The sequence below is a fragment of the Acomys russatus genome, chromosome 11, assembly GCF_903995435.1.
Source record: "Acomys russatus chromosome 11, mAcoRus1.1, whole genome shotgun sequence".
In the NCBI taxonomy this organism is placed as follows: domain Eukaryota; kingdom Metazoa; phylum Chordata; class Mammalia; order Rodentia; family Muridae; genus Acomys; species Acomys russatus.
The window spans coordinates 54,112,000-54,137,878 of NC_067147.1; the positions used below are offsets into that span (position 1 = coordinate 54,112,000).

At 46.9% G+C, this 25,879-nt stretch overlaps 1 protein-coding gene across 5 annotated transcripts in view; it reads right to left on the minus strand.

Annotated features, from left to right (window-relative positions):
- The window catches only part of Adarb1 (adenosine deaminase RNA specific B1), a 125,592-nt gene that overhangs the window by 48,003 nt on the left and 51,710 nt on the right, over window positions 1–25,879 (minus strand). Inside the window, exon 1 of one of the 5 annotated variants that reach the window (XM_051153291.1) lies at window positions 17,151–17,321. The exons of 1 other annotated variant lie outside the window; for it this stretch is intronic. Coding sequence is in view for 3 of the 4 variants with exons in the window: in XM_051153288.1 (XP_051009245.1) it covers window positions 2,701–2,845 (145 nt within the window). In the remaining variant the exon portion in view is untranslated. Of the gene's footprint in view, window positions 1–2,700; window positions 3,018–17,150; window positions 17,322–25,879 lie in introns of those variants that run through there. 3 more of the 5 variants (XM_051153288.1, XM_051153289.1, XM_051153290.1) reach the window with 3 other exon arrangements.

The window sequence follows — 25,879 nt, forward strand, 5'->3', positions numbered from 1 at the left end:
AGCCACAATTTACTGAAGTCACCTCCCTACTCACACAACAAGATTCCAGGGCTGACAGTCAGCAGCACTCTCACTACTGAAATCCCGTGCCTACATCTGTGCTGTGAACGGCCAACTCTCTGAAGCCAGTATGCAGAAGTTCCCTATGGGCGTCGTTAGATGGGTGGGTAGATGTACGGAAGGGTTGGGCCACTCCATCCCACGTTCCAACCCTTGCCTTGTGCTTCCTCTCTGAAAGAGATCCTCACTGCACAGACTAGAGCTGAGACTAAGGGAGATGTCATGACAGCATCCTGGGATCACTCATGACCAGCTGTCTTCTTCACAACGGGCAGGGACGCCTGCCCTAAGTCTCAGGATTATTTTCCAGCATGCCCAGAGAGTGTGTGCCTCTGCAGAACTACAGCCTCATTTCCACAGTGCGCCAACTCCATTCATTTCTCCATCCTGGAAATAAGCAAAGGAGGTGAGCCTCAGATCAAAGTACCTGACAACAGTCTTCACATATGTGCAGAAGGCCTGGGAACAGGCTAAAGATGTTCTCACATGTGGGACAAACAAAAGACTAAATGAGGAAGCAGAAGGACAAGACAGAGATATGGGACCTCACTCATACAATGTGGTGGTGATGGTGGGGATTAGAACACAGGAGCACCTCTGCATTTCGGCTCACCCCACCAGTCACCTACATGGTGGCTGGGGACTGACCTCTGACTAGGCTCTAATGTGCCTCACAGTCCAACCATGCCAAATTCTCCCCTCAGGCCTTGACCAGCAGCATTTGCCTGGTCAGCACCAGGACTAAACAGCTTTCCTTCCCACAGGACTTTTTGCTGTGTTGGTGGCTCCTCCTGAGCTGCACACAAGCTAACTGATGTTTGTCCTGTCAGGGGCTCAGCAGCCACACGGGAAATGCAAGAGGGAGGGGAAAATCACTGAAACTGTATTGTTGTCACAGTTAAACAAGCAGCTTGTCACTACAGTTTCACCACAGAACTAAATTGTAGAACACAAGCATTATCCCAGCCTTGGAAAAAAAACACAATTGATTACACATGATCTGTAACCCCCTAAAGTATTTCAAAAGCTCACACTTCCAATCTTAAATAACCTTGGTGTACCTAGATGTCCAGTCCTAACAGCCTCCACGGTTTTAAAGATGTTTCCATTTGTTTCAAAGACATATTATAAGCCACCAAGAGCAAGTGCCACCACACAGTCAGGCTGCTCGGTAACTGAAAATGAGCTAAGAAGCATGGCCTAGCTGCTGCTGTGTGACACTCTGCTCTTTAAGATGGTAGCCTGAAGGAGACAGCCGTGCAGCAGAGCTTTTCCTGCAGCTGACACAGCTCCAGAGTACTTGAGGAGGACGCCTTGAGCTGGGCCTGCAGTAAGTTCAAAGAATGAGGTCAGAATTAGGCTTGGGCATCCCAACAGTTTCCCAGCTAGGTGGCTTGTGCTGAGGGTCTGAGAAACAAGTGGCATTTCTAAACTGCGCTATGGGATTAGCACCTCCTATAGTTTGCTTTTGTGTTCCTGACTGGCATCATGACTACCTACCTTTTAAAACTTAACGGAAGACACAAAGGCCAGCAGGACTGGACTAAGATGAGTGTGAGTGGGTAATAAATTGGATTTTTTTTAGCCTATCTTTGTTCTATACATATATTAGGAAAAACAGCACATTTGCTTTGCCCACAAGGATATAGGGACCGTGATGTCTTCCTACCCCCAACATTCTATTAAGTATGCCAGTTTTCACTACACTGCACAAACTACAAAGACTGCTAGCTCTAAAATTAATGTCTTCTTCATCCTTTAAAAACTATAGTTCATTTTATTTCCTGAAGAATTATCATTGTTGGCTACAGAGCTTGTCATGGTGACAGGTCATATCCTAATCCTGTGGGGTGGCAGCCCTGAGGCAATGCCTAGGGAAAGAAGAGGCAGGGGCAGTGAGCCACACAACATAGCCAGCTGTTCCCAGCTAGGAGCAGTTTTTCACTGGGACATTTTCTAATACTTGCAATTATAGGAAGACAGCAACTGTTAATGGCTTATATGGAATATTTTCCCTCCACAAGCCAATGGTTAGCAATTTTTATAGTAGTGGACACTGTTCCTGTGCCCTTGAGGGCACATGATGTTTTTACTACTATAAAAACTTTTCAATATTGTTCTTAAAAAAACAAAAACTATGGACTTTAGTGTCTTAAAACACTGAGTGGAACTAAGTACTGAAATAAGCCGGGTGCTGACTGTGAAGGATTTATCCCTGCTTCTGCAAAAGGGAAATATTTCCACAGTGACAGCCTCGGTCTTACCCTCCCAGAATAATATGCAAATTTAGAGCAAAAGGGCACTAATAAAGAGTGGCAGTGAAAGGCAGTTGCTATGAATCATCTCTCTAGAGAAAAGCCTTGCAATGCTAACACTTCAAACTTCCACAGCCTCGCAAACATCCTTCCAAAAACACCCCGTAGACCGAAGCTAAAAGGACCTCTGCTCACACTTACAAACACGTTTTCAAAGCTTCCTTTGTCAGCATGCCCTATCAAATCCCATAAAGTATTAGCCAAAGAGAGGCATTAAAATCAACAGTGAAGCAACCGACACCAGCAAGGTTGAGCCACAGGCAGCCCACCCCAGAAGACACTACTGTGTGACATGAAAACTCCACCTACGTGTCCAAGTAATTACCTTTCCTCTCAGAGCGCTTCTTGCGCCTCCTTTTAAACCGACGCCCCACGATGCCGAAGAAGGCGCCTGAGGTCAAAGTCCCCAAGCCCAGCGATGCCATATGGACCGAGGAGTGGCTGCTAGTGCCTGCTAGTCCCAAGCTCATTCTGCGTCCCTTGGTCGCTCAGCAATAACACGGAGGATCATTTCAGTGTGCAAAGCTGAGGCTGAGGCGACAGCCACCCCTGCCGGCAGGATGCGAGTGACTGACTGCTCCTCTGTCTCAGGCTCATTCATCAAGCCTGAGAGTTAGGCAGGATTGGGTTGAATGGGACCCAAAGACACAATGGTTTCCTCACACACCACCCAGAAAGTAACATGTGACAGTTAACCCTCCAATTCCAGCACTAAGCACTGGGTAGAAGGAGGAAAGTGCAGTGCCTGCAAACCTTTCTGGGAAAACAGTCTCTTACAACAAACGTCAAAGTCCTGTCTCAACAAAAACTCCTAAATTATGAATAAGAGCACCAATAGAAGAGTAGTTTGTACAATAAAAGAGCAGGAGGAAAAAAAAAAAACCCAAAAGCAAAAACAGGCTTCTGCAAGGCACAATGCAGACAGGGTGGACAAGGGAGAAGAGAGAAGTCATGAACATGCCAGTGACCAGTGAGGCTGGCCCAGTACTGTCCCCAGGACATGGCCACTTTCAAACAGTCTCTCTGGTGCCTCCTCCTTTCTTCGTTCATGTGTTTGGGACCAGTGATAACCTGGTTCCTTCAAGAGTGTAGATCATGGTCACTGATGATGGGAGCGCAAGGATTGGGAAAGATACTAGCTCCTTTGTATTTTCCATCATGCCTAGGGGACTAACATACAGAGCCAGCCTAGTCTAGTACTCCAATCAGCAGAGACCAATACTCTGCAAACATGCATACACAAATAACATACACGTAAGTATATATATATATATATACATACATAAGTCACACACCATAACTTACATGTTTAAGCTACACATAAAAGATGTACAGGAAAACATGTACACAAATATATATGCACTGTACACAGCACAGAGTACCTCTGTCACTCAGGTTACAAAATTAATCCTGGCACAGAACAATTCCAACAGCCCTAAAACTGCTCCAGACAGACAGACATATGCTGTCAGACTGCAGGGAGACTTATCATTACATCTCAAGCCTAGGTCCCTGAACAAAGAACTGCGTGAAATGCTTCGCAGAAGAACTGTCAGGAGAATTAACAACATGGAAGAGGGGAGTAGAGAGAACACATGTGTCAGTTCTCATGTGTTATACCATGCATGGCATAACAGAAACCTTCAGCAGCGGTGCTCAGCACCATTCACAACTGGTCACTCTCAAGCTGCATGAGTTGGTGTAATACTGACAGCTGCACTCAAATGTGCATGACATGCTCCATGCAAGCCACACCTTCCACTCCATACTGGCCACTACATGAACACTGGCTTACAGAATTACCCATAGCTTTATATTTATGCAATACTATTAGTTTGGCCTAACAAATTTGATTTAAATAATTTTGACACATTAAGTTATTTTATAAGCATTACCATATGAAATATTTTTTAAATATAAAAATTTGTTTTACTTAAACACACAATACTCTGAAGAAATATGCATAAATTTTGCATATTTTCAATTATGCATTTTACTTTTTAATCCTGTACATCAAGACCCTACATACTTTTTCTATAGGGGCCAGACAGTAAGACAGTAAAGCTATATGTCTCTGCGGCACTTGTTTTGTTTTCATCTTTAAAAACTCTCAAAATGGGGCTGGAGAGATGGTTCAGTGGTTAAGAGCACTGGCTGCTCTTCCAAAGGTCCTGAGTTCAATTCTCAGCAACTGCATTGTGGCTCACAACCATCTATAATGAGATCTGATGCCCTCTTCTGTCAGAACACTGTATACATAATAAATAAATAAATCTTTAAGAAAAAAAAAAACCCTCTCAAAATGTATAAAATCAGGCTATGGCTGCCAGCACTCCTTTAGATAATGCTATCAGCAAAAATCATCATGTCTTGATCCGCTATTCATTCCAACATGAGTAAGCTTTGCACAGAATGCCCAGATACATGTGCTTGCAACTCAGTCAGTCATAAAAAACTCATCTTTCCTCGTGTTCTTTCCATTTTGAGGGCATATTTGTCAGAGAACAGAACCACTGTGTCGGTAGTACATTGACTCAAGTACTTTAAAAATCTAAGCAGGTTATGTTGTCCTCACTGTACTCTTATTTCAAGCCTCCAACCTGCTACAGCAGGTCCATGCCAGGGATGGGTGCTGCAGACAACAGGCCCAGGGAAGAAGCAGCTGTCCCGAAGATGCCCCTGCTGCTGGCAGATGACAATGGCTCACGTACATCACGAAGTCTTAGCTTCTATATGATCTATGCTCTTAACACAGCAGGAAGAAATGCTTCTGGAGACATTTCCAAGATGGGGCAGTGGTGGAGGGTGAAGTATCTGCTAAGAAACCCAAGAACCAAGAGCCCTTCAGAAAGGTGAGGCTGAGGCTGTGATGGCACAAGTGAATTAGTGGGGTGGGTGGCAAGCAGGGCCTGATTTGAAAGGGCTCTTCCAGCTGAAGCAATGCTTTAGACCTCATCCTGAGAGTCATGCACAATCCCCATTTGTACCCTATAGTGGAACGGCAGGAGGGTGGGATGTGAAGAGACAAGGCTGGTGCAGCCCTAGCTGTAAAGCAGGGTAAAGGAATGATAGAAGAGTGGCAGAGAAGAACAGATTCAAGCTCTTAAGCCATGCCTGAGGTGGCCAGCAGGAATGAGAAGCATGCTTCCCAGGGGAAGACCGAACCAGAGGATGCACAGCTCAGCTCCTCAGAGGGAGCTGCAGTAATTAGCTGGTGCAGGCAGAAGCCAGCACTGTTCCTACTCCCTGGACTCCTAGGGACCAGAGCAACAGAGGTTACCACACAGCTGATACTCCTGAGCCCAGGCAGGAAGGCAGTGCCTACCTTGTCATACTTCCATCACTTTATTAGGTCCTGCACAAACCACCTTAGCACGTGTTTCGGTGTCACTAACAGGAGAACCCAGCCTGGAACCCATTCACCTGGCCTCCACCCACCCATGAAGCTCCCGTCACTCAGGACTCTTACCCATCATTCTAGGGCTGCTGTATCTCTGTCTTCTGGGGATTGAGCGAGGATGCCAGGCCCCATACCAGAATCTGTAGATGCTCAGATCCCCGACATAAGTGACACAGTATCTGCATGACCTGAGTGCACATCTTCAGGCAGACTTTAAATCACTTCACAAGTACCTTTAATACCCAGCACAACACAGCTGTCGTATGAATAGTGGCCACACTATACTGTTTAGAAACGGCAAGGGAAGTCTGTACATGCTCAGCCCAGATGCAATTTTTCCCAAACGTTTTCAACCCATAACTGGAGGTAGCCACTCCACAGATATGAAGAGGGGTTTTTAGTAGGCAGGAGCAGTCAGTGCCAAGCCCAATCCTACGAGCAATTATTTAGCCTTAATGCCTTTTATACTGTTTGTGCTCCCTGAGTCTGTCACAGCCTTGGGCACTTGGGAATGGAGGATAGTCCCTGGGGTGCAAATAATACATCTAAGGAGAGACAGGGTATGGGGGAAACATCTTTAAGGTTGTTCCATGTCCAGGAAGCCAAGGAACCCTTTCACAGAGATAGTTTTGGTAGCAACACTGCCATGTCTCCAGTGTTAGTCCACGAGGGTTGTCTGTCAGGCCTGCCACTTCACTAGGCCTCATGCCAGGCAGTCAGCATGGGTAGGAGGGGCTGCTGAAGAAAAAGTTAGCAGGGCCACCTAGAGGCACCATGGAGAGGTCAGGTGGTCTCACAGGCCTGGACACCAGAACCAGGGTGAGATAGCTCTATCCTACAGCTCTAAGGTACCTAAGCTGTTGCTGTGGCTGTGTTTTTACTGTGCCCACAGGATGCCTGGCCTTGGAAGCAGATGGACTTGTTTTGAAGAACATCTGGTCACATCTCCAACCTAGATGACAGGTTTTATAGTTTCTTTTCACAAGTCACTGAGGACAAAAATCATGGCTGTGGTCACCTGTCTGTGCTTGGTTATCCACTGGACATCCAAACTCACAGTGAAGATCAGGTGTACAAGATGCAGCTCCCACCATGGCGTCCAAAGCAACTACAGGAATGAGCACCAAACCACAGTGAAGGAAAGTGAGTGGCCCCAGTTACTGTAATAAGGACCTGGGAAGGCTCTTTGGCTCCACTCAGTTATATGGAGTCACACACTATCTTTAGGTGACAGTGAGTAAAATGGTGTGGTGTGTGCAGTTGTCTGCTCAAAGCAGACATTTTATCTCATGTGATAGTACAAACCAGTGCACGGCCCATCACCCTCGGGTCCATGACTGCTGTATCTTTGGCCTTCTTGACAGTCAGTGTGATTTTTGATTCTAGCGCTTTAATAAGGCTTGTGGCATGAGAGCTATGGGAAACTGAGGGATATGGCCAGGAAGAGCTCTGGTGGCACCGGTGTGGTTAGTGCGTACTGATTTATCTTAAGTCATCCTACAGTCTCCTGAGCAGAATATACATCCCAGCTTTTGTGTATACCATTTCTTCTTTTCTTGCCTTCCAATTTCTTCTATCTTTAGAATTAGTTAAGAGAAACATAAAAACAGTAGTCTGATTCATGAAAAAATAAAAACTGCTGCAGAATGCCGTAATTTAGTGAGCCAGTGTGTGTGTCTCTGACAATTTCTGGGTATAATTTTAAAAAATACTTCAAGCTAGGCATGCTGGCACACACCTTTAATCCCAGCACTTTGGAGGCAGAGGCAGGCAGATCTCTGAGTTTGAGGCTAGCCTACAGAGAGAGTTCCAGGACAGCCAGGACTACAGAGAGGCCCTGGTTTGAAAGGCAAACAAACACAAATAAATAACTAAAATAAAATAATCTAAATGTTAAAAAAAAATAAATAAAGCTCAAAGCTTTTTCCAACTATAAAAGTGATTCTGTCTTCCTCTTCAGTTGCGTGTCTTCACAAGTCACTATTTAACTTTAGGGGAATGTCGTCAGAAATAGGCATGTACCATTTGGTATTTGACATTCCTAGAAACTAATTAATTTTATTTTTAACTATGTCTTCATAGTAAAGACTAAAACTTAATATTCCTAGACTATTCACTTAGGATAAAACTCTTTAAAGTATTTCTCACAAAATCTGAAGAGTGACATAACCAGTTGACATGCCAACATGGATGGGGGAAATCTCACTAGGCCCCACCCCCAGATGAAGAACTATGCATAATTAATGACTGCCAAGAAAGGGAGGAGCAAACTCCCCCAGGGATGAGCCCCACAATCAGTTATTCAATCTCAAGTGGTCAGCTCTAAAATCATATATGTACAGCAATACTACATGGACTCAATAGGTTGTATTTATATGTGTGTGTGTATGTGTAAAACAATAACAGTTAAAGAAAAAGGCTGTGAATTTGAAATAGCAGGGGTAGAGGGTACATGGAAAGAGATGGAGGGAGGGGGAATGATGTAAATACAGTATTCACATATGACATTCTCAAAAAAGTAATTAATTAGTAGCATTTGTTCATTTGCTTTGGAGTCTTATTATGTAGCCCTGGCTGTCCCAAAACTTGCTATGTAGATCAGGCTGGCCTCAACTCACAGAGACTACCTGCCTATGTCTCCCAAGTGATAGCACTAATGGTTTGTGCCACCACAGCCAGAAGTTAATATTAATTATTATTATTTTTTTTAAAAGATTTATTTATTGATTTATTTATTGATTGATTGATTTATTGTATATGAGTGCTTTATCTGCAGAAGACGGTATCAGATCACGTTATAGATGGTTGTGAGCCACCATGTGGTTGCTGGGAATTGAACTCAGGATGTCTGGAAGAGCAGGCGGCGCTCTTAACCTCTGAGCCATCTCTCCAGTTCCATATTAATTATTTTTTTAAAGAATTTTCTGTGGTAGGAGAGGTGGCTCAGTGGTTAAGAGCACTGGCTGTTCTTCTTAGACTCAGGTTTAATTCACAGCACTCACATGGTGGTTCACAGATATCTGTAACTCCAGCTCTAGAAGACCTAACACCTTCTGTCCTCCGCTGGCACCAGGCAAGCATGTAGTGCACATGCAGGCAAAAAGTCCATACACATAAAATAATTCAAAACATTTTGACCTTAATGTCTAGGGCCAGTGAGTATGTGTTGTTGTTTGTTTGTTTACAAAGAGGTGGATTAGGACTGTTCTTTTTCAAAACTATAAGGTGTGGCCTTCTTTACTTGGGATCACTTAAGAGGTACTTTGCCCAGGGTTGTAGAGAGCAAGTCTCATCTACCCAACATACACATTAACTGGCTCCTAATAATCCAGGCTGATAAAACCCACTACTGTCAGGCCCCATACTTTCCAGCTCTAAGGCCTGCCATAGAAACTCCAAAATTTGCCATTGTCCCTGGAAAACAAGTGGCGGTTTCTGGCTATGAAGACTGTGTACTTTGGAACTGGATTTGCTGCTCCTGTCTTTATAGTAAGGCACCAGCTACTTAAAAAAAATAAAAAATAAAAATAAAAAACGAGGTATTTAATCCAATCCTTTATCAGGATGAAGAATGTTTAAGAGATGTGATCTGAAAACTGGGTTAAACCCTTGAACTCTTTTTTTTTTTTCCCCCCTCTGTGTAGCCTTGACTGTCCTGGAATCACTTTGTAGACCAGGCTGGCCTCGAACTCACAGTGACCTACCTGCCTCTGCCTCCCAAGGGCTGGGATTAAAGGTGTGTGCCACCACCACCTGGCAACTCTTGAACTCTTAAACTAGACACAATTGTAAATAAACTAATGAAGTAAATATTTAATGCTCCTTCTCTGAAAAAAAGAAAGGAAGAAATTCCAAAATTTGGATTTTCTCCCCTTACCTACAGTAGTAGAAGGCAGTTGAGCTTCCACTATTATACTATGGCTTCTTGAGCCTGGCTGGCCTGAAACTTGGCCTCAGACTTGGTATATAGCCAAAGCAGGCAGTAAATTCCTGATCCTTCTGCCTTTACCTCCCAAGTGCAGGGATTACAGGCAGGTGCCAACACACATATTCTCTTTGTGGTGTTTGTTTGTTTTTTATTGCTTCTGCCACAATTGCTAACCCTCCAGCCTCTTTTATGGGGTTATAGTTATTTTTATTATCAGACTAATATGGCATAATCTTATCCTATTTAACTCGGTACACATTTTCACAAGTTGTGCCAGCTAGTTTTATGTCAACTTGACATAGGCCATAGTCATCTGAGAGGAGACATTTCTCAACTGAGAAAATGTCACCAGAAAATGTAAGCAGGCAAACCTGAAGGACATTTTCTCAATTAGTAATCGAGGCTTAGCCCATTATGGATGGTGTCAAAGCATGGATGATGTTCTCAAATTCTGTAAGAAAGCAGGCTGAGCAAGGCAGGGAGAACAGGGCAATGAGCAGCACCCCTCATGGCTGCTGCATCAACTCCTGCCTCCAGGTTCCTGCAGTTTGAGGTCCTGCCCTGACTGCCTTTGATAATGAACTATGATATGGAAATTTAAGTGAACCCCTAAACATGCACACACACATCACACACACACACACACACACATACACACACACACACACACACACACACTCAGTATTCTCCTACTCTTTAAGAGTTTGAGTTATAAACTCTGAATCAGTTATTCGTTGGCTATTTATATAAAGTCAACATGTGAGAAAATGTAACATTCTTCAATATAATATTTGGAAAAATGTTTAGATTTGTTTATGTATCTATGTGTGTGCCTGATGTCCTTGGCGGGCGAAGGGAGATATTAAATACCCTGTATATGTATGACTGTGAGTCACCCAATGGATGCTGGGAACAAAACTGGGTCCTCTGCAACCACCAAGCCATCTCCCTGGCCTCTCTTCAATATAGTATTAAAATATGTCAGAAGTACTTGATAATAAGAAAGCCAGAAATATAACCCCTTATCTAACTCCTATTTACTAAGCTCAGGATGTTCTCAGTGCTCGAGAGACATCAGGAGACAAAAATGCATGGCTGCTTTCATGAGACCTACATTCAAACAAGGACAAGAAGGATGCACAGGGAACGCCAGACGACTAAATGACACAGCATGCCTTGTGGATGGTAGAAAGATGTCTGGGATGGTCAGCATGGGATAAAGTTTCTCCAGTCTGATAAGACATTAAGGAAGTAGCCCCCAGGCTGGTGAGGGAGCTGGCTATGAGCATCAAGCATGCAATCTGCAAGCAGTGCCCAGGGGCAGGCTAGGCACTGGCCCAACCACTAAGCAGCTAACCAGAGATGAAAGAAAGGATCCATGGACTCAGCATGTGGGACTTCCTAGGGAAAGTGGCAACCACTCAACAGAGGGGACTGTAGAGGGACTGTTACCAAGAGTTTTCATCTGGTTCTGACCTAGTTTTAAGGATGCTGGAGGCTAGCAGGGAGCAGTCGGGGGTAAGGCTTAACACAGGAACACAAAGGCAGGATGTGGGGACCGCAGTTCAAGAAGCAGGAAGTAAGCATCCCATGGTGCTCAGAAGTATGGCCATGGGTTTCCTGGGTAGGAGCGTGGAATCCAAAATAAGTATAAAGGAGAACAGAGAGAGAGGCCACAGGGCAAAGGATCAGGAACTGGGTGTCTGTAGATCCACAGGAGGACCCAGTGAGGCAGGTCTAAGTCTGGAATCAAGACGAAAGCCTATACTGGAGATGTGACTGGAACTCAGCTGTAGAGGTACAGACTGGCCTACATAAACGGGCTAGGCAGAGCAAGAAGAAACACTGCAGGAGGCTGGATTGGGGTGGGAGGGTGAGGCGAGGTAGGGATAGAGCAGGGAATTCCCCAGGGCAGTGGTCCTCACCCACACTACCAGTCCCTTCATGGACCAGCTCAATTAAACCTCCCCAACTCAATAAGGAGGCATTGGGACGCTTGTGTGAGGGGACCAAGAGACCCACCAATTAATTGTTTTACAGACATTCATGCTATGTTTGTTTAAAATGGAATTGTGCAGTCCACAATGTACATAGGTGCATGAATCACTATGGTATTGTACTCTAGTCAAAGGCTCCTCCACCTCCAATGCGCCAGGCTTGTGTAAAAGCACTCACTTTCTTACTTCCTCGAGACTTCACCTGTCAATCAAAGAAGGCAGTTCTGGGACAAATCCTGGTTTACCTGGGAGAGCACACCTGCTCAGCACTGGCAGGCATGCCTCAGCTTCAGAGGCTCTCAAGCTGTCAGGGTTAATGCTGCACTAAAAGTCCTGGCTGATGCAGGCCCAGCAGCTGCTGAGGCCCTGCAGTGGCTGAGGTGCAGAGTCACCCCAGCATGCCAACCTTGAGACTCAGGTTCTGTATGCAACAACACTGTCCAACTATAGCAAAAGTACACTAGCTCTGAGGTTACTCCTTAAAACACCACAATGTCTATAAAAATAAGTGGCAACAACACATGCACCCTTCATTGGGAGTAGCAAGTCCATGCTTTCCATGTTAAAAAGGAGGGAGTATAACTCAGTGTACTTGCTATGTTCCTGGATTGACTCAACTTCGTGTTGCTCTCTCTGCAGCGATCCTACAGCACCACCTGCTGTCCAAAAGAGGGCACTTAGGAGAGCTGCTCTGGGGTTGGGGCAGATGGTACCCAGTGGGTGCCGATTGAAGCTTGGTACCTGGACTGGGAGCTACACATGTAGAATATTATGAATATTTCCTGAAGCCAGGATGTGCTGAGGCCAGGATGAACCAGGATACCTATTGGGACATGGATGGTGACTGCAGAGGGCAAGAGAAAGGTGTCTCTCCCTTGGTGGCAGTGTGTACATTTTTGGAATACGTTTAAAAAAAAAAGTCTTTCTAAATCTCTCCATAAACTTGTGCCCCACCCTAGGCACTTGCATAGGCGCTCCCATCCCCACTCTCTAGGTTGCTGGTGCTTCTAGGCTTCTAGGTTGCTGGTGCCAAGAACCACCTGAGAAGGCGGGGCAGCAGTTTCCACTGGGCCATCCATGATGGCCCACAGAGCTCTTAGCACTCCCTGGGGCCATGCTACACCTGCCACTGGCTTCCATCACACTAGCACACCTATTACATTTTTCAACTTGGCTAGGAAAGTCTGAGCTGTGCCAAGCAATTCCTTAGCTCCAGAGGCCTGTCTGGTCCCCTGCCTTCCTCTTCTGGAGCCTCCCACTGTCTGGTGGCTGCAGTGAGCCCGCCTCTTTCCAGTCTTTCTCATTAACAATTACCTGTGCCAGGTGAGTAAGTTTGATCTTTCCTCTGATGCCCTGGGTTCCCAAGATGACTTGCTCTTTTCTCTGCCTATGGTGGCTGTTGTTTTTATTCAGTTATGGAGTCTTGTGAGATGACCTGCTCTTGTCGCTGCCTGTGATGGGTTGTGTCCTCAGGGTACTCATAGTCCCACAGTGGGTCCCAGGAGCAACAGGCACAGGTCAAGGTTTTTGCTTAGGTGGCTGATTGGCACAGAAAGCCTAAGGAGATAGTATGGTTGCATCACGGGAAGTGTGGTAAGGATATATTTCTTGGGTTTAGCTTCTAGTTACAGATAGAATGGCAAATAAGTGACTCTAAAACTCTGGGATGCTAGAAACTGCTGGGAAGGCAATCTCAGCTCCCTGTAAAGCAGTACAGACAGCAATGAATTCTCTGTCCTTTGCAGCAATTCCAATCCACTCTGGTGCATGAAGGCCTCCTATAAACAAGGGCAAATTAATAAGACTTGAAGAAGATGCACTGTTGTCTTGTGCAACTCTCACAGCAGTTTGTTTCTGTGCCCCCAAATGATGGTTTCTTTCCACTAGTAAGCAAGTAACCAGCTCCTGAACTGCCAGTGTCTCTGATCCAGTGCGGTCCTGAAACTGTCTACACAAAGTGTGTCAGTTCCAATGGCTATGGGTTGTGTCCCCAGGAGAGGCAGGCTTTCAAGCTCAGGCCTTTGGAACTTCTATCTGGATAGTTCCAAGTCAGAGTTCTCTCAACTCCCACCTCAAAGAGGCTCCCAGAACTCAGAGAAATACTTTATTCACAGTTATTGTATTTTCTATTTTTATTTTATATGTATAGGTGTTTTTCCTACGTGTAGGTGTATACGTCACGTGTGAGCCTGGTGCCTACTGAGGCCAGAAGAAGATACTGGATGCTCTAGAACTGGAGTTATAGAATTATAAGCCACCATGTGGGTGCTGGGAATTGAACTCAGGCCCTCTGGGTAATCAGCCTATGCTATTTACCACCGAGCATGCATACACCCTCACACACATCAAAGGAATGGGGTTAGTTAGATAACTTATACTGTGTATATCCCAGTGATAAAACTTGAGTTTTCAGGCTTGGTAGCAAGCACTTTTACCTACTGAGCTACCTTATCAGCCTTCCAATTCCTTATAAAGAGTATTTGGAAGGAAATAATAAAGCAGCCTGTGAAGAGGTTCCTGGGGTAAGATCTGGAAGTATCTTATGCATAGGAGCTTTGTTCCTTGATGAGCTTTCATTCACCTTCCTGACTACTGCCCTGGCAGTTCCTGTATTAGTCCCTGGAGTTCTCTGGAGCACCAGTCCCTGGAGATGTTCCTTGTCTTGACACAGGCTAGGTTCTCGTGCGGACCTCTGTGGACTAGTCACCACTCAGGCAGACAGGTGGACTGTGAGAAGCAGCCAGTAAGAGTGGAGCCCAGCAGTGGCAGCAGACGGAGGTACACGAGTTTGGTCATCAGTGATTCAGGTTTTTGGACTTCAGAAAATGAGCAAGACCTTCTCATAACAGAACTGTGTGTTGTACTGTGATGGCCAATCTTGGTTGTCAACTTGACCATGTCTAGAATCAACCAAAAACCAAGCAGCTGACCATGCCTGTGAGGGATTCTCTTGAGTGGATCAACTGAGGTGGGAAGGCCCACTCGAAGTCTGGGCCATCCATCCTGGTGACAGAATACATAAAAGGACCTGGAAGGAAGACATTTCTGCTTTTTGCCTGCCTGCCCTCACCCTCACTGTCATCTCTCCTGTTGCTGAGGCATTCCTTTGCAGGTGTGAGAACCCACTTCCTCAGGACTCCAACGCAGGCTGAAGAGCGGCAGCTCTCTAGGAATCCTCTGGGACTCCAGCCTCCCTTTCCTCTGGGAGACAGCCATGGTTGGATGAGCAGGACCACAGCCTGTAAACCACTCTAAGAAATGCCTGTTAATATACAGATGTTTATTCTATTGGTTCCGTTCCTCTAGAGAACCGTGACTAACACATGCACCAAAAGCTGTCCACAGTGAGCTACACCAAGACCTATTTGTGTGTTTTTATACAAGCACAGTGATGCTTACATATCTTTACCATGTGCTTCAGCAGTGCACACAAGACCTGTCACCATGTCAGGCAGAGTACTGGACACCTCCACCAAAAGTATCCCTGAGCTACACAGCACTTCTTCAGGACCAGGCCGAGGTAGTGCAGCCATGCTGCCAGCACTAGATGCAGAGCTCCCAGTGCCATGCCTGTCTGAGGAGGGCACCTGCTAGGAAGTAGATGTGGTGAAAAAAAGAAGGACTGTTTTAGCCCAACGCTTACATATTTATTTTCTTACTTCAAACCAGACTGAATAAAATATCAAAACACCAAACTGTTGACAAAATTAGCTCACATCATCTGAAATAAAAGTGACACACAATTTCTATACTGCTGCTAGCATTTATTCACAAAGAGCCAGTAGGAGGAGACATGCTCCCCACTGCTGATGGTTTATCATTCTCGCCCCTAGCTTTGCTTTCTCAGCAATGCTTCACCTAGCTCCTTGTGGCCTGACTTTCTTGTATTTTTTTAAAGAACAATTTACTTGTGCAAAGGATATAAATAACCCATCTTGCTGTTGCACATACATAACAGGATCGATGTAGTGCCTTACTTCTGTGGCATTTTAAAGTCGATGGTCATTAGCTGAGCTCATAGTGGCAGCATGAGGCCTGAATCCCTTCAGACTCATTGCAGCTCTGGGATGATCAGGGTCCCGCAGAAACTGTTGGTTATAGAGAAACTCACCTCACAATCTAATGGAGCTGAAAGACAGGCTCTCAGGGAAGAGGAAACTCTACCTCCTACTGATGCATCAGTTCTGAAGGTGACTGTGGTTCTGTCCTCCCCACCTCCTGCCTGCCTACCTATGCGCCACAAAAGGCAACGATCAACATCAGTGCAAATCACACAGATGCGGTTTTAAAGCCCCAAGTTCCTTTCTGGACATTTGTGGGCACAGAAATAACCGGTGGAGCCTTTCTTGGCACAAACTCAAAACCCAGTGGTCAGAAGCGACCCCACTGCTGTTCCCCAATATGGTGATCTCCGGAGAGAGGAGAGAGAGGGAGAGAGAGGGGGGGGGGGGTTCTGCTTTGCCCACATGTACATCCTTAGCTACTCCCTCAACCTTAACTGCTACCCAAGGCCCTCCAGTTGGCAGTGCATGCCAGCTCTTGATGTTCAGTGGAGGGCTGCGCTGGAGCTGCCACATGGGTGCAGCAGAGTCCCAGGGTGCCCCTTGACATCAGCCTGTAAGTGAGGAAGCAGTGAAGCCAGGAACATGCTAGGACCACATGCACAGAGCACCCTCCGACAGCCATAGTCCTCCCATCTTTCCTTCCATCAACACTAAGAAGAAACTTTTAACCTTCATGTTCTAGAATGCAGCCATAACCGAGTTAGCCTTCATAGCAGCGTTTTGGGAGCTTCAGCACCCCAACAGGAAGGAGCAGATGCCAACTTAACTGACAGTCATAAAAACTAAACACCAGGGGGCTGCAGAGATGGCTCAGAGGTTAAGAGCACAGGCTGCTCTTCCAGGGGTCCTGAGTTCAATTCCCAGCAACCACATGGTGGGTCGCAACCAACTATAATGAGATGTGGCACCCTCTTCTGGTGTGTGGGTATACATGCAGACACAATATTGTATGCATAACAAATAAATCTTAAAACAACAACAACAACAAAAACCTAAACACCAAAGAAGTTCAAGGAAAAAAGGTGATAAATGGTAAAAGGCTCTCATGAGATATTGTTTAGTGCCAGGTGCAAGGCACAGACTTTATCAACAGTGAGGAAGTCAGAGTCAGCCCCAAAGACAGCTCAAGGGATAAAGAAGATCTGTGGCCACGGAAAGATTAAACTCAGAGTAACAATCTGTGCTGAGAATATTCAGGGAAATGCATTTCAAAAGTAAGCCAAAGGACTTAATTAAACTTTGCTATGTATCCCAGGCTGACCTTGAACTTTTAATCTTCCTGTCTCAGCCTCCTGAGGGCTTGGAATTCGGGCCTCAGCCACCACACCTGGCACAAAAGCCATCTTTGGTAAGATTTTCTGAGATTTTAAAAATGGTTTCACTTACCTTGAAATTTATTTAGTTTTTATTTTGGCTCAAATCCTGAGGTAAAACTTCAGGGCAAGCAAAGTGAGAGCATAGCTCAGCAGTGCTAACATAGCCATGAGAGGCACCGGGCTGACGTGTTTCCTTCAGCCACACCTTGAGTTCTCCATGTCAGGCTTGACACACGTCACTCTGTAATAAAAGAGTCAATCACTAGGCACTTACTTAGCTCAGTGTTAAAGGCTTTCCACCCAGCACTTTAGGAATGAACTCTAACAACGTTCTTGTTGGTAGGCTGGCCTTGACCTTGAGATCCTCCTGCATCCACCTCCCCAGAGCTGAGATTACAGGCATGTGCTCAGTACTCTGAATTTTAAAAGTCTTCTTTCTATATATAAGGTTATACTGCTTTAAGTACGTTCTTGTACATTTTTAAAGGCGATGCACAGAAACCAGCCAGGCCTTGGTTCACTTGCCCACCACCGGTCAGTGAACATGTTACCGTAACAGAACGCCAGGGCTAGAAAGGAAGGAGGCCTCAAGTAAAATTGCTCTCTTTAAAATAAAATGTGCTTATCCATTATGCATGCAAATACATGTGTGTGAGTACAGACACAGAACACACGTGCCCAGCCCTCACTCTGGTGACCGCCTTGCTTCTGGAGGTTGAGAACTGTGAATTAGTACCTGCATCCCATGTCTCCTCAGTGTGTTTTCAGCTGGTAAACTGTTAAGGGCACTTCTTCAGCACACAACAGAGCTCCTATGAGATGTCTGGGGAGCTATGCTCAGAGGTGACTAGGCTTCTGAGTAGATCCTTGCTAGGAGTGAAAATGAAGTGCATGTTGTGCAGCTCCATTCCTAAGTCTCACAAGAGTTCCCTGGCATCAGGGCACTGCTGTAGGTCGCCCGAGGGGCAGGATGAGGAAAAGCCTGCCTGTAAGTCTCCCCATTGTGCCTCCTGCAGCCCTACACCAAAGTCAGCAGCTTCCTCATAGATGCCTTATGGACCCAGGACTATGAGTCGCAGAGTCAGGCCAGCACAAAGGCATCTAGGCCAAGTGCCCAGAACTGTTCCTTCATCACCTCACCAGGCCTGGGAGAAGGGCATACAAAGATCCTGGCATGGGCCTCTGTTTCCCAGAGCTGCCTCACTTTGTCACAACCCATCTCCACCAAGTTCCAGAAATCAATGGGAGAGGAGACCATGAGGGTAAGCCTTGGCATGCTTCCCCAGTGACACCCGGACACAGCACAGAGCCACAGGAAATAAAATACCACTTTCTGAGGGAAGAGACCTTTGCCCCACTGTAAGTCCCATAGGCCAAGTGACCACTCTGTTTATCAAACTCAGTGAGCATGGTACTGCCTAGCACCAAGCCAGTGCCTGAAAGAGGTAGCAGGTTCCCACTTCCCATTTCTCCTGGATTGTCTCTACGGGTGTCAGTTAGTGTGAAGAGGTCTAAGCATGCCATGTGCTGAGATCATGCGGAAAGATGGCCAGCCACATCAATACAGAAGTCTTCTAGGTCAGCACACTGAACTATGGAACCAGGTACCCTGGGCACAAGATCCCAGTCATGAGGATATAAACAGTGCTGTTTTATGTGCCATAAGTTTTAATATACACTCACTGCCAGGCATCAAGTGCCAGACAACATAAAACCACCGCTTCAAATTATAGCAACACCAAACATATGACATGAATTTTACCTCCAAAACTTTTTAAAGTTAAGTATAACTAACACATGCCAAGAAAAATTACAGACTTATAAAGACTTCAGAAGAAACAGACTATCTGACTAAACTACATGTGTGAAAGCATCAGAACACAGAATTTGCCCTACCACAAACTCTCCTCTTACCTAGATGGCTGCTCCAAAATGTCGAATGTATCTGTCAAGATAATGAAAAAGTAGAGGACCAGTCCAAGCACCAAATAACATGTGAGCAAACTCAACCCAACAAGGTGGGTTAAGCTGTGGGTACACAGGTGTGTAAGAGTCAGATCTACCAAGTTAACCACATAGGAGAAACGGAAGAGATGTGTGATAACGCCATTGCCTAAAGTCTACTTCCAGCAAGTCAAACCACAGGCACGTGGATAGATGCTTACATGGAAGTGAGGATAAAGACAAGACAGAATTTCACAGTAGAGGTGAGAAGGCATCTTATCTGCCAGTGTATGAGGAGAGTGCTATCAAAGAGCAACATTGACTGCCAATGCCCATCTAGTTTAAGCTGGTGATGGGCACATAATTATGCAGTTAAAACCATTATACTAGTTTCCTTCTGTACAGAAAACATATAATAAATATGTATTAGAAAAAAACCAGCACTGGAACTTTGGAACATGCCTCAAACGACAACTGGTTTACAGAGCATTATCTGCAGCTTCTACAGGGCTAGCTAACGGCTACTTGTTGAACGCTGCCAGCAGATGACCACCTGTAGCACCAAACAGAATGGAGGAAATCACATGCAGGCCAGGGATGAAGGATATGACAAGGCATGAAGGCACCTGGAGACTCTATGTTCCTCAGAGAGGAGAAAGGACACTGAGGAGGGAGGCAGGAACTAACCATGGAGAGGTGGGGGTGGGGCCAGCAGACATGCACACACTAGGCGGAGTTGTGCCTCTCGTGCCTAGGCAGGTACATGCGTGACTGGGAGAACAGGAAGACTGCAGTGTAGAGGAAGAGACCACTGCACTGACTGACACCCCCAGGAGCTGGTACCCTCTCCACCTCTGGGGCTCCTCTTGGTGACTGTTCCGAGTCTTAGAATCCCCCTTCTAGAGCGTCTCTAAGCTTGCCCCGCTGGGAGGAAACAACAACAGCGCACACACTGACGCCAGGGAAGGCTGATACCAACAACAGTACAGTACAAATTATATTAGCATGAATTTATCACTCACTCTAGCACTTGATAGATTTGCTGTGCCAGTAATAACCACATCGATTAAATGAAACAATTACATTTCCTCTTAAAGTGATATTTGTCATTATAATTTAATCAGACTATGGAAGTAAGGACTTTGCCAAACACTAAATACTCTCATTTTCTACCTTGCAAAGCCATGAAACCAACACCATTACCCGAGCGTGGGGTTAAACAGTAAGCTCACTGGGAGAGCCACTGTGTTTCCAGACAGTTGCCTTTCCAGGACTATATAGACCTAACAAGCGCTGTCAAAATGATTATTTAACAAATGGCCAAACAACACGTGGCTTGAATCTAAGTTTTATAGCCTGAGAAGTCCTAGGTGAGAGACAGTTTCTTAGCCAAAGAACAGGGACCCAAAGACAAACAAATGCATTTCACAAGCGCTGCTCCCTGCTGCTGCCCATGGGGCTCAGCTCCCACAGAGCAGTGGCCACTATGGACATATGGTGGGTTGGAGAGGCGACACTAGGAGGCAAGCAGCCTTCTCGACAGAGCTAGGCCTGGAACTACACTTAACATGAAAAGCGCCATGGCAGAGGGCACTTGGACCTTTTCTGCCTTTGTTTTGGCTGTTGTTGTCATGGACTTGCTTGCAATATATTTAATGATGATCGAAGTTTTCCACACCCTCTCTACAAAAGTTTGAGGAGAAAGAGCAGGAAGAAGGACAGGATGAAGACACGAGGAGAAGACTGGGAAACGCCAGGAGGAACGAGCTAGACCTAGGGGATATGAGTAAAAAGCAAGCATAATGTGGGGAGTCTGAAGGGGAGGAGACTATACTACCTTGGAGGGTTAGGATAGAGTCATTACTGAATAGCATTGTGCATTAGGCTGATTAAATGGATCCTAGTCTCTCTGTGTGGTTATTTGGGTATATAACTGGTTAGAGAGTAGCTGTTGATTTATACTAAAATTATAAATCAATATTAAATGTTACTAATCATTTCAACAGAGCTCAGCTGATAAACAACAAAGATAAAACCACCAGGGCTTTGAAGGACACCAGGACCGAGAAGCAACCTCCCTACCAACCGAGAACAGCCTCATGTGGAATGCTAGCGTAGTTCTGAGAACGGGCAGCCATCAGAGGAGGACTGAAGGTCCACAGGCCCAGAGAAGAGAGAATGTCACCCAGGGAGACAGAGAAAGGACACAGAGATGCTAGCTCAGCTGAGACAGAGACCTGGAACTGTCTGAGAAAGGGTAGGTATAGGAAAGAGATGATTCCCAGCCCAGGCAGCAACAAGAACTGTGCCTGAAGGGTGTGGGGTAGAAGCTGAGCACTAGCTGGCAGCAGGAGACTCTGTCAGAGGACTCAGTGACCAGCATCCAGCAGAAAAGGGGGTCTAAAGCTGCCAACCATTCCTGGAACTGTGGTTCTAAAACCAAGCTGGTTTTCAATAAGTGATATAAGAAAATCAAAAGGAAAGAGAAGTTTTGGAATCTTTATGGATTGTTCTAAAGTAGGAGGCCAGTGAGCTACCATCCATGGCCACTCTCACCTCGCAAGGACAGCACCTCCAGGCCTTACAGTTACAGCCCAGGACAAAGACACTGCTAGGTCATACACAACACCACGTGGTAAAACTTAAACATGACAGTCCTTTATGGAGGGACACAAGCAGCTGAGTTCATATTCCATGGAAGGATTGCTTTACGACTATGCTAAACACATTTTGTGTTCTTAGTAAGTAATGACCCATTTTCCTTATAATAACATCCTAAAAACGGAGTATGGAAAATAAGGGCTCACAGCATATATAAAAATCTCTACCTGCACAAGCCTCCTGGGAGATTCAAGGGGACCACATGTCCCACAAAGCTTGGCTTCCTGGCAGAGAGAAGCAAGGGTGAGCAAAGGCTGGGGCAGATCTGGAATCACCATCTTCCCTGCAGTGGGTCTCAGGATCTCAACAGTGATAATAGTGTTCACTTTAAAATATGTGCAGGGTTTTTGTTCTGTCAATTCTGTTTCTACAAAAAATTTTCAAACATTTCCCCCCCTCTGGAGACAGAATCTTATACACCTCACACTGCCCTCAAACTCAGTACACAGGCACAAATGACCTCACACTTCTGATCCTTTTGCCTCCAGATTCTACCAGTGGAGCTGCATCTCTAGTCCTTTGTTTTTATTGAACCACAGGCCCAGTCCTCATCTTGTATTTTTAAGTGAGTTAGTGAACATTTTTGGAAATATTTTTATGACCTGAGAGAAAATACTATTTCAAACTTTCACCAGTCTAAAGATCCATGTGAAATTAAAGCCTATTGCAAACACTGGAAGGACTCCTTAAGCAAATGGGGTCCCCCATCTGACTGTTTTATGATCAATTTGAGAAGCATCTAATGATCCAAATACTATGAACAAGCTCTGTATTTCCAGAACTAGAGCCAGGGGAAAGGCAGATGTGAAAGAGCAGCTATACAGAGAAACACAGAGACAGAGGCCAAAAAACAAGGAGCAAGCCAGCGAGCTGGCGAAATAGAGAGCTAGCGTGGGTGCTGGCCTCACGCTGAGGAACAGAGTGGAGGTGGCGTGTGAGAGAGATGTTGGCTGGCACCCTTCTCTTCAGGTCCGCCCTCTTGGGAGAACTGTCCACCCCTGGGCCAGATATACTCAAGCACACTCAAAAGGCGTAGGGGCTCAGGCTCCAAGAGGAGGGCCTAATCGTACTGGGTGGCCCTTGAGGATTTTCTACATAATTAATGAAGGTCTACTAGGGCTGAGATTTTTTTTTTTTCTATCAATAAAAAGGCCATATCTTCACTATGGCTTTTTTTTAGGGAATTTTTTTTAATGACTTGACTGTGAAGGTACTTTCACCCCATTATAGCTGACAAACCAGTGAAGGCAAGAGGACCCTGTAAGGGATGAATTCAGAGTGGGGCACATGCAGACAAAGAGACTCCTGGGGCACCAACAATACCTCACACTCCCTCATGATGCAGTGCTCAGTCAAATGAACTTTTCTTGTTAGCATAAGTGACTCCAGATCCCTGATGACATGCTGCTGCTGGTAGGGCTGCTGCTACATGTGTCTGTGAGGGTATTCACAGAGATGTTGGCATTTGGACCTCTGTAGACCATCCTCTATGTGCTGGGCATCACCTGACTCACTGAGGGTCTAGGCAGAACAAAAACAGAAGCTAGAGGAATCTGTCTCCCTGCCTGGTTGCCCTGGGACATTCCCTCTGGGGTTCACTCTCTTGAATGGCACAGGAGGATGAAGAGATACAGTTTTAGCAGAATTAAAACAGAAGCAAAGACTGGCTCTACTTCCCCAGACAACATTGACTGGCACCCCAGCAGACACAGCTTTGTTGAATGGTCCTGTCAACTCACTCTTTCCCCAAGAAAACTTAGAGTGGATTGTTTAAGAGAATAAACAAGGTCCAGTGAGATGACAGACCTGAGTGTGATCCCCCAAATCCACATAAAGGTAGATGAATAAAACAGACTCTAAAGAACTGTCTTCTGCCCTCCACATGCATGCCACAGCGCACGCGTGCGCGCGCGCACACACACACACACACACACACACACACACTTCCCATCATACACACAATCATGATGGTGCTGGTGATGATCATATGGTGACTAAGAACTTCTATGAAGAAACTCAACAGACATACAAAAGATAGTGAAAAAGAAGAATTAAGCAAATCTATGGAGTTTTCTATGACAAAAAGAAAAAAATATATAAGACACACTCTAAGTCAAGTAGAGCAGAAGAAAGGTGGTCAGAAATCTGACTGGGGACTTCCCAGCCTTAGGAAGGTGTGCACCAAAACAAGCAAATAAATTTAAGGTCCAAAAGATGAATTAATCTCCGAACTTAAGGACTATAATAAAAACAGCCTCTACCTTGAGCTACACATAACCACCTCCACACACCCACCACCCTCACCTCCACACACCCACCACCCTCACCTCCACACACCCACCAACCTCACCTCCACACACCCACCATCCTCACCTCCACACACCCACCAACCTCACCTCCGCGCACACCCACCACCCTCACCTCCGCACACCCACCACCCTCACCTCCACACACCCACCAACCTCACCTCTGCACACCCACCAACCTCACCTCCGTACACCCACCACCCTCACCTCCGCACTCTCACCAACCTCACCTCCACACACCCACCACACTCACCTCCGCACACCCACCACCCTCACCTCCACACCCACCAACCTCACCTCCGCACACCCACCAACCTCACCTCCGCACACCCACCAACCTCACCTCCACACACCCACCAACCTCACCTCTGCACTCCCACCACCCTCACCTCCACACACCCACCAACCTCACCTCTGCACACCCACCAACCTCACCTCCACACACCCACCAACTTCACCTCTGCACTCCCACCACCCTCACCTCCACACACCCACCACCCTCACCTCCGCACACCCACCAACCTCACCTCCGCACACCCACCAACCTCACCTCCGCACACCCACCAACCTCACCTCCGCACACCCACCACCCTCACCTCCGCACACCCACCAACCTCACCTCCGCACACCCACCCACCCCTCACCTCCGCACACCACCAACCTCACCTCCGCACACCCCACAACCTCACCTCCGCACACCCACCAACCTCACCTCTGCACTCCCACCACCCTCACCTCCGCACACCCACCAACCTCACCTCCGCACACCCACCAACCTCACCTCCGCACACCCACCAACCTCACCTCCGCACACCCACCAACCTCACCTCCGCACACCCACCACCCTCACCTCCACACACCCACCAACCTCACCTCCACACACCCACCAACCTCACCTCCGCACACCCACCAACCTCACCTCCGCACACCCACCAACCTCACCTCTGCACACCCACCACCCTCACCTCCACACACCCACCACCCTCACCTCCGCACACCCCACCAACCTCACCGCCGCACACCCACCAACCTCACCTCCGCACACCCACCACCCTCACCTCCGCACCACCCACCACCCTCACCTCCGCACACCCACCAACCTCACCTCCGCACACCCACCAACCTTACCTCCGCACACCCACCAACCTCACCTCCGCACACCCACCACCCTCACCTCCGCACACCCACCAACCTCACCTCCACACACCCACCAACCTCACCTCTGCACTCCCACCAACCTCACCTCCGCACTCCCACCACCCTCACCTCCGCACACCCACCAACCTCACCTCCGCACACCCACCAACCTCACCTCCGCACACCCACCAACCTCACCTCCGCACACCCACCAACCCTCACCTCCGCACACCCACCACCCTCACCTCCACACACCCACCAACCTCACCTCCGCACACCCACCAACCTCACCTCCGCACACCCACCAACCTCACCTCCGCACACCCACCAACCTCACCTCTGCACTCCCACCACCCTCACCTCCGCACACCCACCACCCTCACCTCCGCACACCCACCAACCTCACCGCCGCACACCCACCAACCTCACCTCCGCACACCCACCACCCTCACCTCCGCACACCCACCACCCTCACCTCCGCACACCCACCAACCTCACCTCCGCACTCCCACCAACCTTACCTCCGCACACCCACCAACCTCACCTCCACACACCCACCATCCTCACCTCCGCACACCCACCAACCTCACCTCCGCACTCCCACCAACCTTACCTCCGCACACCCACCAACCTCACCTCCACACACCCACCAACCTCACCTCCGCACTCCCACCAACCTCACCTCATGTCTGCACACCAGCTTCACCTCCGCATGGCCACCAACTTTACTCCATACACTCACAACTTCATC